We start from the raw sequence: 14,998 nt of genomic DNA on the forward strand, positions 1-14,998 counted from the left end.
ATTCAGTCCATGCTTCATGACTGGCATGACTCAATCTGTCTTCATGTAGCTCTGGTTTACATTTAACGTGAACTGGCTAAAATTAGAACTGCAAATCCTGGATTTTCTGAAGTAGCAACACAGCCTTTACTTTAAATCACACATCATTTCTGACATAAAAAAGCAGCAGTGGAGTCCTTTCGAGGCCTTTTTCCTCCAAAAGTGTAGGCTCTGATCCCTAAATGTCATCGCTCATATTCAGTCCAGAATTACACAATAATTCTTCTGGAGCTTTCTGGTGGAACTCCTGGCGTCTTTCTTGGTCCTAAACTTACATACCCTGTACGGAAGGCAGAACAATGGTCCCCTGAGGAAGTCTGCATCCTAATTCCCTGAACCTATGACGACTCCATTAAGTTACATGGGAAAGGGAGATTAGGGTTGCTAATCAGCTGGCCTCAAAGTAAGGAGATTTTTCTGGAGTGTCGGATGGGCCCAACATAATCACAAGTGTCCTTAAAAGTGAACTATGGAGGGTTAGAGATATGGCCATGGAAGTGGGATCAGAGGGACATTATTTTTCTGGGCGTGAAGATAGAGGAAGGGTACTGCAAACCAAGAAATGCAGGTGACTTCTAGAAGGCGGAAAAGAACAAAAGGAAACAGATTCTCTCTAGAGCCTTGAGAAAAGAACGCAGCCTTGCTGGCGGCCCCTTATTTCAGACCAGTGAGACTTGTGTCAGTCTACAGACTTTAGAACTATAAGACAGTAAGTTTGTGTTGTTTTAAGCCACTGAATTTGTCATGATTTGTTACAGCAGCAATAGGAAACTAATACATGCTGTCAGGAAGCAGAGAAAGCCTTACTCAGGAGCAATACTGTAACTCCAGGACAGAACAGCACGTAGGTTTCCTTGGCAATAACACCTATTAGTGGTGTCCCCCTCACCCAGTTAAACTCCAGCATTCAGCCAAGTGCTAATCCACAGAGAAAATAATGAAGAACAGTGCAGCATCTTCTAAATTTGTGTGGGTTGGGGGAGAGGGGGATGCAGCTGTGAAGCTAATCTTTTTACTTCCCATTTTTGCTACAGAGGAACGTAGCATTATTGTTAGAACTCAGTCCCTTTCTAGTGGACCTGCATTAATGTGATCTTAAAATCTGTCTTTTCAGTTTCCCCTTCTGTTTCCTTCAAAACATTCCCGTAGTATGCTTTGAATGTTCAGATAATCTCCTGAGAAGATCTAAATCCAGAGAATTGTAGCTCCCAAATCATGCAGATTTTTGTACTATGCCCTCAACATGGTTTAGAGATTTGATAATATTTAATACAGTATAACAGCAAACAGTTCTGGATTAGAAAGTAATTAAATTAGAATGTTAGAACTTGGAATAGCTAATTTGTAAGGACATTCATAGATTTTTCCATGCAATTGTGTGCTTTTTTTGTTTTTCGTTTTTGAAATGTTAGTTTAGTTTTAATTGAGAAAAAAATGCAGGAGATCTTCTGAATAAGTTAATGTATTATGAACCAGGGACCCTTTTATGTGCAGATTTTCAGGACCTCCTTAGAGTGAGGACATAACTAAACTCCATACTTAGAAATGAATTAGGATATGTCCAGCCTATTTCAATCCCTTTGCCCCAAATGATCAGGAGCTCTTCTCTATCAAGGAACAAATATTGAATCATCAGACAGGATGAGAGGTGAGAACCCCAGAAACCTGGTTGTGGAGCGTGATTACATCAGGAGTACAAGCAAGAAGAAGGGTGGTTTGACCCACCGAAGAAAATGAAAAACAGAACAGGAACACTTACCCTCATGTCTCCATTCACAGTTTTTGGTGTGTTATTAAATGCATGTGCAGGATCCTTGTTGTACACTTTGAGGAGTGATCTGTCCTGAATGTTCCTGGAATCAAGAACATCGATAACTATGGCAGATGAAAGAAGCCTTACTCTGGCCATTTCCTCTGCCTGCCCTTAAGGATCAGGTAAAAGGCAGCAACAGACAAGCCAACGTTTGTCTACAATAAACCAAACAGAAAATTCTTTGACCAGGAAACACGCAAATATAAATAAGAAAAAGAAGAAAAAGACTTCAGCTTTTCTTCCCTTTCCTTTTTCCCCAGGAAAGTATTATTCTTCTCCCGTAGCTTTCCACCTGTAAATATCAGGTAGCTATGAACTTTCTTTCAAGATTCTGAGCAGGTGAAGCTAACACTTTAAAAAACTATAAAGCTCCAGTATTTACAATAGGTTCAAAGAGATCTGGTTAATATTTAAGCATTTAATTGTTTACTTTGCCCAATCACCTGGTTTACTGCTTATCTAATACATGCACACACAAGAATAAAGTGTTTCTGCCTTCAAACACTTTTGGCTAGAAAATGTATCTGCAGTCCAGAAAAAAGAAGTACCACAAAGATAAAAAGTAATATCTTTACAATGCTTTTTCTTTCTTCCATAGTGGGTTTTAAAAAAATACTTCTCTATATACAAATTGAATTATTGGATAAGAAGGAATAGCAGCAGATAAATTCTTTTCTCCTTCTGAACCCAGCACGCACAGCGTGGGAGTCATGCCGCAGAAAAAGACAGAAATCCCATGTCTAGCTTACAGCCTACCTTAAAATGACTGAAGAGCACATGAATGTCTTCTTCCTCCATTTTCAGCGTTTATCAGCAGAAGTGCTACCCAAGGCTCTTTCCAACCTGTCTACACTGTGATTCCCTCCAATGCCGGTGCGGTGAGCTCAGAGAAACATGTGCAGGAGAAAAGATTCCCTTCCTCCAGGTGCAGAGATACATTCAGTGGACTGACCACAGTCAATGGGATGACTAGGTTATGTTTTTGTTTTAAATGAAATGGCGGATCTTTGGACGAGTCCTGTTTCTCCCCTTTAAATATCCCCGCCAGTAATTGCTTTGAAGCAATGACGGGCCCAGGCTTGCACGGTTGCTCCAGATTTCAAGGAGCTCATTAGAAGTCTGCTTGAGGGGGAGTTTGCAGCCCTCGTTACTAAAAGGGGGTAGGTTAATATGAAACGGGGACTCACAGAGGCAAGAATGTGGGGATTCACTCAAGGAACTCACCCTTTGGCTAGAGGAAAAAGTCACATGTGACAATGAAAGAAACTGAAAACCTCACTTAAGCCATGAGAAAAACTTACTGTGATTCTAAAAGTATTTAAAATACATGTGGTAGGTTTATGATTGATTCAGAAACATTCATCTGATATGAACCAACAGTAAAGGTCCAGATTGTATTTGCTGTGGCAACATTTACAACACAGTGTTCTGACCTGAACTCTCTAGCATTTCCCTAAGGAAAATAAGAGGAACCCAACACAATGATGAAATAGCCAAGTGTTTAGTGAATATGCTCTCATTTCAAAAATATTGAAGGAGTGAAATGTAATTTGTCTCTGAGTTTAAAAGATTGAAGCCATTGTCTTCAGTGAAAGCCTACACGATACTTTATTTTTGTCTTAAATAATGCTGGTGGTAAGAATGTCTTCTACCATTCAAATAAAATGTAATTGAAGCATCTTATGCATAAAAGCAAAGAAACAGAATAAATTCTCTGGAAAGAACATCATTTAGCATAAACATTATATTCATCACCAAATAAAAACATTTTCTCCCTTGAACATTTTTAGGTCCATTTTTTATATGTAAATCAAAGAAACTGAAAAGTAAAATTACAGACAAATTTATAAATCAATGACTTTCCACTTTAACATTTTAAATGAAATTTTTAAAAAATCAGGCTATCGGGACTGCAGCTTAAGGATCCACAAGATGATAATTTTTGCAGATGTGAACATATTAACTGAGGATTATTAGTGTTTTAAATTGATCATCTCTTCTCTCAAGTGCTGCTTTTATCTACTTTATCAGCTGGGTTTCCAGTTAAGAGGATCGTGACCTTAACTGTCACGTCTTTGTGTCTACTTCTGTCTTTGTGACTACTTTTCAACATTTCCAAAAACACAAAAAGGAAGTAAAAGTGGTCATTAACTGAGGCTGGGAAAGACTCTAGAAAATGTTGACTCATTGTAATATAAAAATCCTTGCATGGCCTGCATGACAGTGGGACCCAATTGTTCATGATAAAGTCATCAGCCCTGAGGTCCATGATCGAGTGACATTGCTTAGTTTCATGCTGACTTACTAATACTCTATCTCACAGCTTCTCTAGCTGCAAATGCAGAAATATAAGATGATGGTTGTAAAATGGCACATCCATGTGAAAACACTACGTGGGATTATATTACTGCAAATGTACTCTTTAAATATAATAGGATTATTTCATGTTTAAGTTTACGCTCTGTAAATTCAAACTTTCTTTTTTTTTAATGACAGCTTGGTTAATAATTTATTTCAAAAACAAACATGAGTTTTCTGATACCCATGAATATTTAAACATGTCTTGAAAAGCAGGAAAGTTGTGAAACAGATGTAGCACCTATACCTTAGGGCATGTGTCAAACTTTGAAAGAGCTAAATTACTCATACACATTGGCTCAAGCCTAAATATGTCATTTGTGATCATTGTGAGGTACTTACCAGTTTATATTTGTTATGCGCTAGAGGCGTATTTTTAAAAAGTGGTAGCCATTAATTCCATAATGAAGAAACAGGACAGCTTGCTATTCCCACAGGGCACGGGCCCAGAAACCCCAAGTCCTGACCCCAGTGATTAGGTGAGGGAACATTCTAATGGATCAAAAAGTTCTTGAGTGGGAATGTGGACAGCCAGGTTTGGGGCTGGGCTTGGGACTTAACCGGCTGTGTGCTCTTGAATAAGTTCCTTAACTTTTATGCATCTGAGTTTCTGGTTCCATAAAATGAAAGGGCTGGATTAGTCATTCAATAATCTTTTTGAGTTCTAAAATGTTTAGAGGCTATACTAGCAACTGGCGGGTTTGTGTTGATTTAAGTCCTGTTTCTCATGTTGTTTGGCTGGGACAGATCTAATGGGTCCCTTCTGTTTTATACACAACACCACTACAGTCAACAAAGATGCTTTTGTTCCGTGCCACTTTCAGTAGCATGGATCCATTTAACCTACTTTTAGAGTATAGTCAACTGGAGGTGCAGGATAAAGTCCACAAGAAAAGGGAGATCCTTGGGTAAAGGGCAACTTTTAATACACAAATGAAAAGTGAGAATGCTTTCCAGCCCCTTTCCTTGTGAAAAATAACAGAGTCCACTGCTTTGATTTTAACTTGTTAGATGTAAATAATGACCCAGAAGGATCACTACGTAACATTTCCACAGGCTCTTTTTACGGGGGAAAGAGCACTGGAGTGGGAGTTGGGAAAGTTCTAGTACTAAGTACTGCCTTCAACTCTTATGACCTTGATCAAGTCTCTCCACCACCTTTCTGGGCCTTAATTCCTTAACTCTTAAACAAAATGTGGACTGGAGCATTTCTATTGTTCTTTTCAGATGTGACATTCAAAGATGTACGTGGGAGAAGTCTGTCTTCACCTTTGTAAACTATACCTTGTAAATGAGTTGTAGAAAGCCAGAGAGTGAATTTGCACCTGGGTGAGTTAAGCCTGACAATCAGGGTGATGTCTGTGCTTTTTTTTACTGGGACACAGAGAAATTAGGACTCAGAGCAAACACTGGCAGAGCAATATGGTAAACAAAAAACCCCTCTAGATGCAATATGGTAAACCAAAAGAAAAACAAACAATAAAACCCCCATCAAAAACAACAAAAAAACAACCCCCCTCCAAAACATCCAAACTCTAAATGCAACAGGTGAGCAGAAAAAAAAAATGATGTAATACTTACCTTACATCATTTAATTCATAATAGACATTTCTGCTTTCATCTTTGATATAAATGGCGACACTGGGTGACTCCAGCATTTTCATGGTGAGCTGCTGAGGAAAGGCACTTACGAAGAGAGCACGGATTGTGTCTGCACTTGTGATTTCATTCGGCATCCTGAGCTGCTTGGTTTCATCTCCATACTGGAGATAGAGAACCCCTGCATGCAAAAGAAACATAGTTATCAGTCACCGATCAGGTCTCATAAAATGCTGCACAAGCTAAGCCACTTCTAAGCTGTCACACTTAGGAATTTTCGGGAGAAGCTGAGAAAGCATGTAACAAGAGATATATGTTTGGAATTTCCAAAGAATGCATAGTCTAGTTATCACATAAATACTTACTTTTATTGTTTGGAGTCCAGGCAGGTGTTAAAGAAGCAAATTCCCAACTATTTTAAACCCCAAAAGACAAGGAGCTAACTAACCTCTGGTAGCCTAAAGCAAAAGACAATACTTAATTTCCCTGAAAGGTATATTTAGAAATCTGACCCTGTAGGGTGATTTTTTCCCCATGTCTTTCATTAGTTAGGAACGCAATCATTAGAGCAATGGGTAAGCAATATAGCTTAAGTCTTTATAGTTCATTCAGAAACATTTTAAGTGGAAATGCTACAATATTTCTGTGGTTCTAATATATATTCATTGAATCTTTATACCATACTGATTTATCTACAAGAAAAGAGTCTGGCATTCCAATGCTTCAGAAATAAAATAGAACAAGTAAGTTACACAAAGAAAATCCTCAGCATGGATCACAGAATTTTAGAGTTCCCAGGGGCATGTGGCCCCCAATGAACCCTGCCTCCTACTATTCATGCCCCTGTGGAGTGTAGCCCCTTTCCACATTAATTCTGGTCTTGGCTATTTGACTTGCTTTGGCCAATGGGACATTAGCAAGTGTGAAGCAAAACAGAGGTTTGACAGGTACTTGCACAGAGGAGATTGCCCTCTTGGCGAGCTTGTTCATGGGTTCCCTCATGGAATCCAGCATCTAAGGAGGCCAACCTAGCCATATGGGGAGGCCACATGGAGAACCAAAGCCCTGACCGCCAACCCCAGCTAAACACCCATCCCACAGCCAGAATCACTGGCTGGTCACATGGATGAGCCCTGTCTGGTAGTGGACCCTCCAGCCCCAGGCAAGCTCCTCCAGCTGAGGGCACATGGAACAGAAATGAGATGTCCTCTCCAAGCACTTCCAAACTTGCAGAATCATAAGTGAATAAAAGATTATAGTTGTTTTAAGTCACGATGCTTAGGGTCATTTGTTACTAGAAATAGATTAACACTAAGATCATCGAATGTGACATGGACATTCAACTTGAATCCCACTTCTTGTGAAAATTTACTATCCCTAGGGTAAGTAAGCTTTGGCAAGAGAGACTCAAAAGAGCGTAGAATGATTTCTGGTTAAATATGGCCGTTCGTGTAACAAATTTATCTCTACTTCCTCCAGAAATTCCATTACAATGACAACCAGGAGTAACAGAGCATACATCAAAGAATTAAGGGAACGAGAGAGGAAATGACAGTAGACAGAGAAAGCTGACACCTATGTTTTCAAGGGAGGAACTGGACATAAAACACGCAGGGCCTGAGCAGCTCAGGAGCTGAGGCACCAGGCCCTCTGAAGTCAGGAGCACAGAGTGAGTTGAAAGCGGGAGGCCCGACTGAACTTTTTCTTTTAATGGTGTAGTAAGATACCCATCTCTCTATTCCCACCTCATGCAGCCAAGCAGGTCCCCATTGCAGCCACAACAGGAGACAGAAGAGCCCAAACCAACTGACTGGATTCTGGCAGACCAGGCATGGGGGAGGGGAGGAGGGTGCCTTCTGACAGAGTCACCTCAGCCAGGACACTGGAGGCTCCCCGCTGGGAGCTCTCTGTCCTATGAGACACTAACCGATTTAAAAAAAAAAATTTCAAATAGTATTTATAAATAGTATTTAAATCTTCATTATAAAAAAGAGTATGACTCTAAATGGTTTTTGAGGTAATGTTCAGGTTGTGTCTGGTCACCTATAGTGAAGCAGGCTGACCCACGTACAGAAGCTTCCAGTTGGTACTACTGTGCCTCGCTCACACATGAACAGACTCCCAAGGATTAACAGACATTTTATAAAAGCCTCNGCCCAAACCAACTGACTGGATTCTGGCAGACCAGGCATGGGGGAGGGGAGGAGGGTGCCTTCTGACAGAGTCACCTCAGCCAGGACACTGGAGGCTCCCCGCTGGGAGCTCTCTGTCCTATGAGACACTAACCGATTTAAAAAAAAAAATTTCAAATAGTATTTATAAATAGTATTTAAATCTTCATTATAAAAAAGAGTATGACTCTAAATGGTTTTTGAGGTAATGTTCAGGTTGTGTCTGGTCACCTATAGTGAAGCAGGCTGACCCACGTACAGAAGCTTCCAGTTGGTACTACTGTGCCTCGCTCACACATGAACAGACTCCCAAGGATTAACAGACATTTTATAAAAGCCTCTCACATGAAAGAAAATACCAAAATAAACAGGAAACAGAAACTCAGAAGAGACGAGACAGTCCAGGGAAAGGGGTACATTTGGAGAACAGAGTGAGCTCTGGGAACTATGAGAGCAGAAACGAAAAATTCAGAAGAGAAAGTTGATGGAATCTCAGAAAGTGGAGCAAAAAGACTGTGGGAAGGGAAAAGGGAGAAGAGGAATAAGAAAAACAGAGAATGGCGTCAGAGCATCTGGAATCCTAGTAACGCAGAGATTTGGATCAAAGATATCAGGAAAAACAGAGTTTTCCAAAAAATATTATAAAAATGTTCTACCCCTCTCCCCAAAACTGAAGGACGTAAGATTGCAGACTGAAAAGGTTCACTAAATGCTCGCCACACTCAAGCCTGTCACTGAGACATTCCAGATGACAGGGGCAAAACAGACCGTCCTAAAAACTCCCCGAGGGGGTGACAAATCACATAGGAAGGATCAGGTATCACAAAGGTATTAGCTTTCTCAGCAGCAACCCCCAAAATCAAAAGACAATAGAGCACCACCTTCAAAAATATGAGGAAAATATTCTCAATTGAGGTCTATCCCCATCCAACCATCAGTCAGCTCTCTATTAAAGTCACCTTCTCAGTGAGGCCTTTTCTAGCCAATTTATTATCTCAAATTTCAGCACTCACTCTCCCCGATTATTTCATACCCCCATCCTCACTTTATTTCTGATCCTTAGCATTTTTCACTACAGTGTAATTCATAGTTTAATTATTTATATTGTTTACCCTCAGTCTTTCTGGCTAGATGTAAGTTTCATGAGATCAGGGATTTTTTGAAATTTTTGTTTTTATTGTTGATCTCTGCATCTTAGTACCTATGATAGTACTGGTTACATAGTAGGTTCTCAGTAAATATTTGTTGGATGAATGAATAAATTATTTATGAGTCACCCAAAAGAAATGTCTCATTTGGGGGTTTATCTGAGCTGTAAGAGCTTTTGCTAGATGAAGTACACAGCCCCATTTGTATACACAGTACAGATACATTCTGAAGCGGCTGCTTCCTTGACTGGAGTAGTCCTTTTGTGTTAGACATAAACAGCTTTATTTCCCTCTCCACCCTTCCCAGTTTTGACCCTCAGCTTCTTTAGGGAGCTCGTGTTCCAGAATTTCCATGCTGATACATATTCCTCAGAACACAGAGAAAACCTTTCAAGCCTGTCTGATCACAGACCATGCAATGTTTTGGCCCCAAATGGGAGGTACGGTGACTGTCCCATGTGACTGCTAGCTGTGTATCAAAAAGCCAAAACCACCCTTGAGGTCTGAGCCCCAACCATGCCTGGGCGAGGCCAGTGTGGATGGGCCACCCTCCAGTTAAATATCATGGCCTTGCTCCCCCAAAGCGCCTGGTTTTCATTCCAACGTCTGCATTCTGTACGTGTGTGCTTGAAATAGAATTTGTAGGCTCTGGGTTGGGGGGAAAAAAATTGGGCCTAAACTATAGTTACCTCAGGGTCTGGCTGTGCAGCTGCCAGCTGGGTACACAAGTCCAGTTACAGAACCTGAACACCCAGACAGGGTGGGAAAGATGCCTTTGCAAACAGAGAATAGCCTTTTACACTTGATTCCATTTGCCTCCTCAACTCAGGAAAGGTGTTTAGAAATGTTTAAACTCAGAAGGAATTCTCTTAATATACAATAGCATTTTATTGGCACGGTGATGAACTGAAACCCACATGGCGGCTAGAGATTCAGCATGCTCTGGCACACGTTCCCCGGCCCTGAGTTAGTGCTGTCTGCTCTGGTTCATAAAGATGTCTGAGGGACGTCGGATCATAGGGATGAGGAAGATGGAAATGCATTCACAGGATGCCTGCTGTAAGTCAGAACCGCATGCATGCATTTTATTTAATCAGCACAGCATCTCTTGTTGGATCAGTATTATGGCCCCATTTTACAGATAGGGAAATGGAGGCTCAAAGGATCCAAGTAACTTGCCTAAAAGTCCCGGCTCGTAACTAAGATATGTATGCAAGTCTGTCCACCTGCAGAACCCATGCTCTTTCCCTGGAAGCATACTGCTTCTGGAGTTCTGCATTTAGCCTTGTCCATTTCCTCCAAACCTCCTCTCCGGATGACCTTCACTGTCCTCACACTTTTCAGACTGGCCATCTGCTTGAGGATAGGGAAGCTTCATGGGACAGTTTAGCCTTGTCCATTTCCTCCAAACCTCCTCTCCGGATGACCTTCACTGTCCTCACACTTTCAGACTGGCCATCTGCTTGAGGATAGGGAAGCTTCATGGGACAACTCAGAAAAAAAGATTCCCATCTTTAACTCATCTGACGGAAATGCTGACACATGGTTAAAAACAATCCACATACTGGGGTGGTGGTGGGGCTGGAGGGAGGCCCAGAGCTCTGAAAGCCACCCCCATGCATTGAAATGAACCTCTCAACACTTGGAGTCCTTCTGAGAAACCTGCATGCTCAGGAGTTCTTCTGCCTCAACGACTCTGCAAAGACAATGTGGCTTTTAACCAAGAACCCTTAGAACATCTTACAAGAAACAAAGTGCACTTGGTAGGTCATACTTGGGCCCACACATCTTCATTATCTTTTGAATCTCAGAATCAATGCCAGAATCTTGTAAGATATTCTTTATCTTAATATGATCCAAGGATTTTCACAGTGTGACCTCAAATTCCTATTCCTGCCTTATTAACCCCAATCATGCCATCTTCTTGGGCACCACAGTTATAGTGGACATCTGATGGTGCACATCCAAGCCATGCAAGCCATGTGCCATGCCACTGGCCTGCTGTGACCGTCTCACACTTCTGTACTTTGCATGCACGCTACCTCTTCTGAACAGCCTTCGCTTTTCCATAAGGACTGAGGAATTATTAATCTTCCTCACATTTGTGCTCACTTTGTATTTCACTGAAATTGTAAGCATGGTTTTTAACTCCACATGACGGATAGTTGTATACCTGTCAGTCTTCCTCATTATATGGTAATATAGAATAGAGTGTTAGGCACATAGTAGATGCTCAAACATGTTTAGCTGAAATGAATTAAATTCTCTCTGTAATGTGTCCAAGTTAATGGGACGTATGCATGCCTTCTGGAATGGCAATACAATTTCCCCTAAAGGGCATCTTCCACAGGCACATGGTGGTGACAATTCCAGATGACTTAAGTTTCTCAGTTTCTCCAAAACCACTTTAAGATTAAGCAAATCACTATGTGCATTACCAATGGCAAATGGCTAATGCCTTAAATATATAAAGAGCTGTTATAGTACTTGCTGACGGAAAACTAACAATTTTTAACTTGATGAGAAATCTATTCAACTTTAAATAATAACATAGCTTTTTACACCTGTAGAATTGGCAAAGAATTTAAAATAATATAAACCGTGCTGCCAAGGGTTGGAAAAATGGGTACCCTCACATATCACCACTGGGGAAGTACTGATTCCACTTCTCTGAAGGGCTATTTGTTAATATGCATTGAGAGCCCCCAAAATACACATATGTTTTGGCAGCAATTCAACCGAGTCCATGTTTTCATCTTAAAGTTTACTCAAAAATGAAGGCAGAAAATATAAAGAAATGCTGTGGGAAACACTATACTAATTATGAAAATACTACATATGTCACTGAATTCTTTCTTACACCAAAGGTGAACTGTGGGTTAAATTAAGTACTGCAATATGAATTCATTTTATAAAGCTAGTATTAACCTGGATATTAGATAAACAGTGAAAGAAGGGACTTCAAATTTAAATGTAAACCTCTAAACAAAATATTAACAAAGCAAATGCATGCAAAAAAATAAATCATGACCAAAAAGACTATTTCAGGAATGTAAGGATGGTCTAATTAGAAACCAATAGAAAGTCTAGTCCTACTATTTTTTGCAATATATATAAGTAGAAAAACTTAACAGAATTAAGCAGAAAATCTTAACAGAGATTTTCTTAAATGTTAAGAAAAATCCAACACACATTCATAATTTTTAAAACAACCAATAATTTAAGAACTGATGAGAACTTTCTTAACTTGATGAAAGGTACCTACCAGAAACCTCAAACAAGCATAATGCTTAATGATGAAATGTTAGAAGCATTGTTGTTAAATTCGAAATTATTGCTATCATTGCATCTAAAGAATTGGCTAGCACAGTTAATAAAAGAAAAAGAAATAAAAGGCCTATGGATTAGAAAGGAATAAGCAAAATGGTGCTTGATCATAGATGAGATAATGAACAACTGAAGGAAACCTGCAGACACACTGTTAGAACTCCTAAGGATTCAATATGACTGAGTGATACGAGATCAATATATAAAATCAACATCAATCCCAGATGCTAGGAAAAAATAGAGAATGTAGTTTAATGAAAATATACTATTTATAATGACAATCAGGCAATTTTGAAAAACATCAGTAAGAGGGAGTACTTGCTCTACCAGATATCAACATTATTAAGCAGTGTGGTTTTGCACAAGGATAGAACGAATAGAATTATGGAATGATGTTCTATAATTGTGCCTAGAGAAAGACACAGGTTTTGTGAAAAGGTTGATATATGGCCAAAGTGATCATACAAATCCACAGAAAAATGACTGTTGAATAAATAGTATCAGGAAAACTGGTTCTCCATAGGAAAAAAGTAAGAAACATATCTTTCTTACACCATACATGAAATAAATTCCTGATGGACTAAAGATTTATGTGTGAGAACCTCAACATGAAACTTAAAAAATAAACATTACTTGGTATTGTCTCCTAGCATGTCGGTATAGGGAAAGATTTCTAAAAGAAACAAAAATCATAAACCACAGAGAAAAATATTGCTTAATTATACTACAATAAAATGAAGATTTTGTACTACAAAAAACATTGTAAACAAAGTAAAAAAGACTAACCACAGTCTGAGAGAAGATGTTTACAACTCAATCTCTACCAGGTATCAGTATTCAGAATAATTAAAGAACCCTTATAAATCAATAGGAAAATAACAAAATAGAAAATGGGCAATAATGGATATCTCAAAAGGGATATAAATAGGCAATTCCAAGAGGAAGAAATTCCAGTGGCCAATAAACATAAAAACAGTGGCCAGTAAACATAAAAATGCTCACTAGTAACTATGGAAATAAAAATGAAAACATCATACTGCTTCATACCCACCACACAGGTAAAAGTCAATGGATCTCAAGTATTGGTGAGGACATGGGAAAATGGAGTCTGTTATTCATTGCTGGTGAGAGCGTAAATTTGCACAATTGCTTTGGGACACCTGGTAAAGTTAAAGATGTGCGTCCCATTCCTGGCTCTGTCTTGTAAGCTGTCCATCATGGAGAAAATCTCACGTGTGGGCACTTGTTCCAGGATGTTCATTGCAGCAGCATTTGTCAATGAGCTGTTCTCTGTGGTTTATTTGTATAATAGAATAGTAAACAGCAGTTACAATGAATGAACTAGAATCAAATCTATCAACATGGATAAATCTCAAAAACATAATGTCGAGTGAATACAGAAACTTAACAAAGGACAATGCAGTATGATCCCATTTATGTAAAGTTTTATAACACATAGAACAATAATATACATTGTTTACAAATACACCAAATATAGCAAAAGCACCAACATTTGCATGCCAGTTATAGCTTCCAGCTCCAGCATGTGGTTGGCTCTGGGAAAGGAGGGGGAAGAAAAGGACATGGGGTTTCACCTTTTACTTTTAAAACAATGTAAGAGGGCTAAAGCAATTATGGAAACTTGTTTTTCTTTTTAAGATTTGACACAAACTTTTAGAGCATTTGCTATGTGCCAGGTACTGATCTAAATCCTTTCTAAATATTAACTCATTTAATCTTCTCTATGAGGTTGCTACTATCACCCCCATTTCACAGATGAGAGATACTGAGCCAAAGAGAAGTAACTTGTGTGAACCACTCAGTGATCTTAACCATTGTCTATGCTGCCTCTTAGATGTTAAACGGATACTAATATGTGTTTAATTTTGGTATTTTCTATTATATTGTTAGGTTTTCTGTATCTTTTCCATTCTAAAAACAAAAGAAAAATCTTTTTTTTTTTTTTTAAGAATAAGAAAAACAATGCTATCTGTCCACAGAACACCCAGATCTGACCTAGGAACTGAAACCTGAATTGTTAGGTTTTCTGTATCTTTTCCATTCTAAAAACAAAAGAAAAATCTTTTTTTTTTTTTAAGAATAAGAAAAACAATGCTATCTGTCCACAGAACACCCAGATCTGACCTAGGAACTGAAACCTGGCTTTAGCCATGGGAATCTGAAAGTTTTCTTTGGCTTGTGATAAAAAAGTGGGTGGAGAAATTCTATAACACAAAGAGTAAAGGTCAAAAAGGGAAGAATGAGATTTTCTTAAAGATAAGAACAAAAATGTAAAAGTACAACTTTTACTGTTTCCAATGTATGTTTTCAAAGTATCAGAAAGACTAGATATAATTCAAAAAAAGGCTATGACTGTTCCCCGCAAAAAATTTATACATCTGCATTTTGTTCAGTCAGAGTAATTAGCAGATTTTGGTGCAGAGATTACGGACATTAGTGAGAAACTGTCTTGAGTTAATCTAAAATTTTTCTTCTCTGGTAAAGTAGTAGTACTTTACATAGCAACAACCAGTAATTATTAC

General features: G+C 39.0%; 1 protein-coding gene across 1 annotated transcript in view; it reads right to left on the bottom strand.

The window, feature by feature from the left end:
- Positions 1–14,998, bottom strand: part of KIAA1217 (KIAA1217 ortholog) — a 152,122-nt gene that overhangs the window by 99,301 nt on the left and 37,823 nt on the right. Inside the window, exons 2-3 of the mRNA XM_008581007.1 lie at positions 5,792–5,990; positions 1,799–1,892 (exon numbers count right to left, since the gene is read on the bottom strand). Of these exons, the coding sequence (XP_008579229.1) occupies positions 1,799–1,892; positions 5,792–5,990 (293 nt within the window). The remainder of the gene's footprint in view (positions 1–1,798; positions 1,893–5,791; positions 5,991–14,998) is intronic.

This window comes from Galeopterus variegatus, unplaced genomic scaffold, assembly GCF_000696425.1.
Source record: "Galeopterus variegatus unplaced genomic scaffold, G_variegatus-3.0.2 Scaffold2233, whole genome shotgun sequence".
NCBI classification, from domain to species: Eukaryota; Metazoa; Chordata; class Mammalia; order Dermoptera; family Cynocephalidae; genus Galeopterus; species Galeopterus variegatus.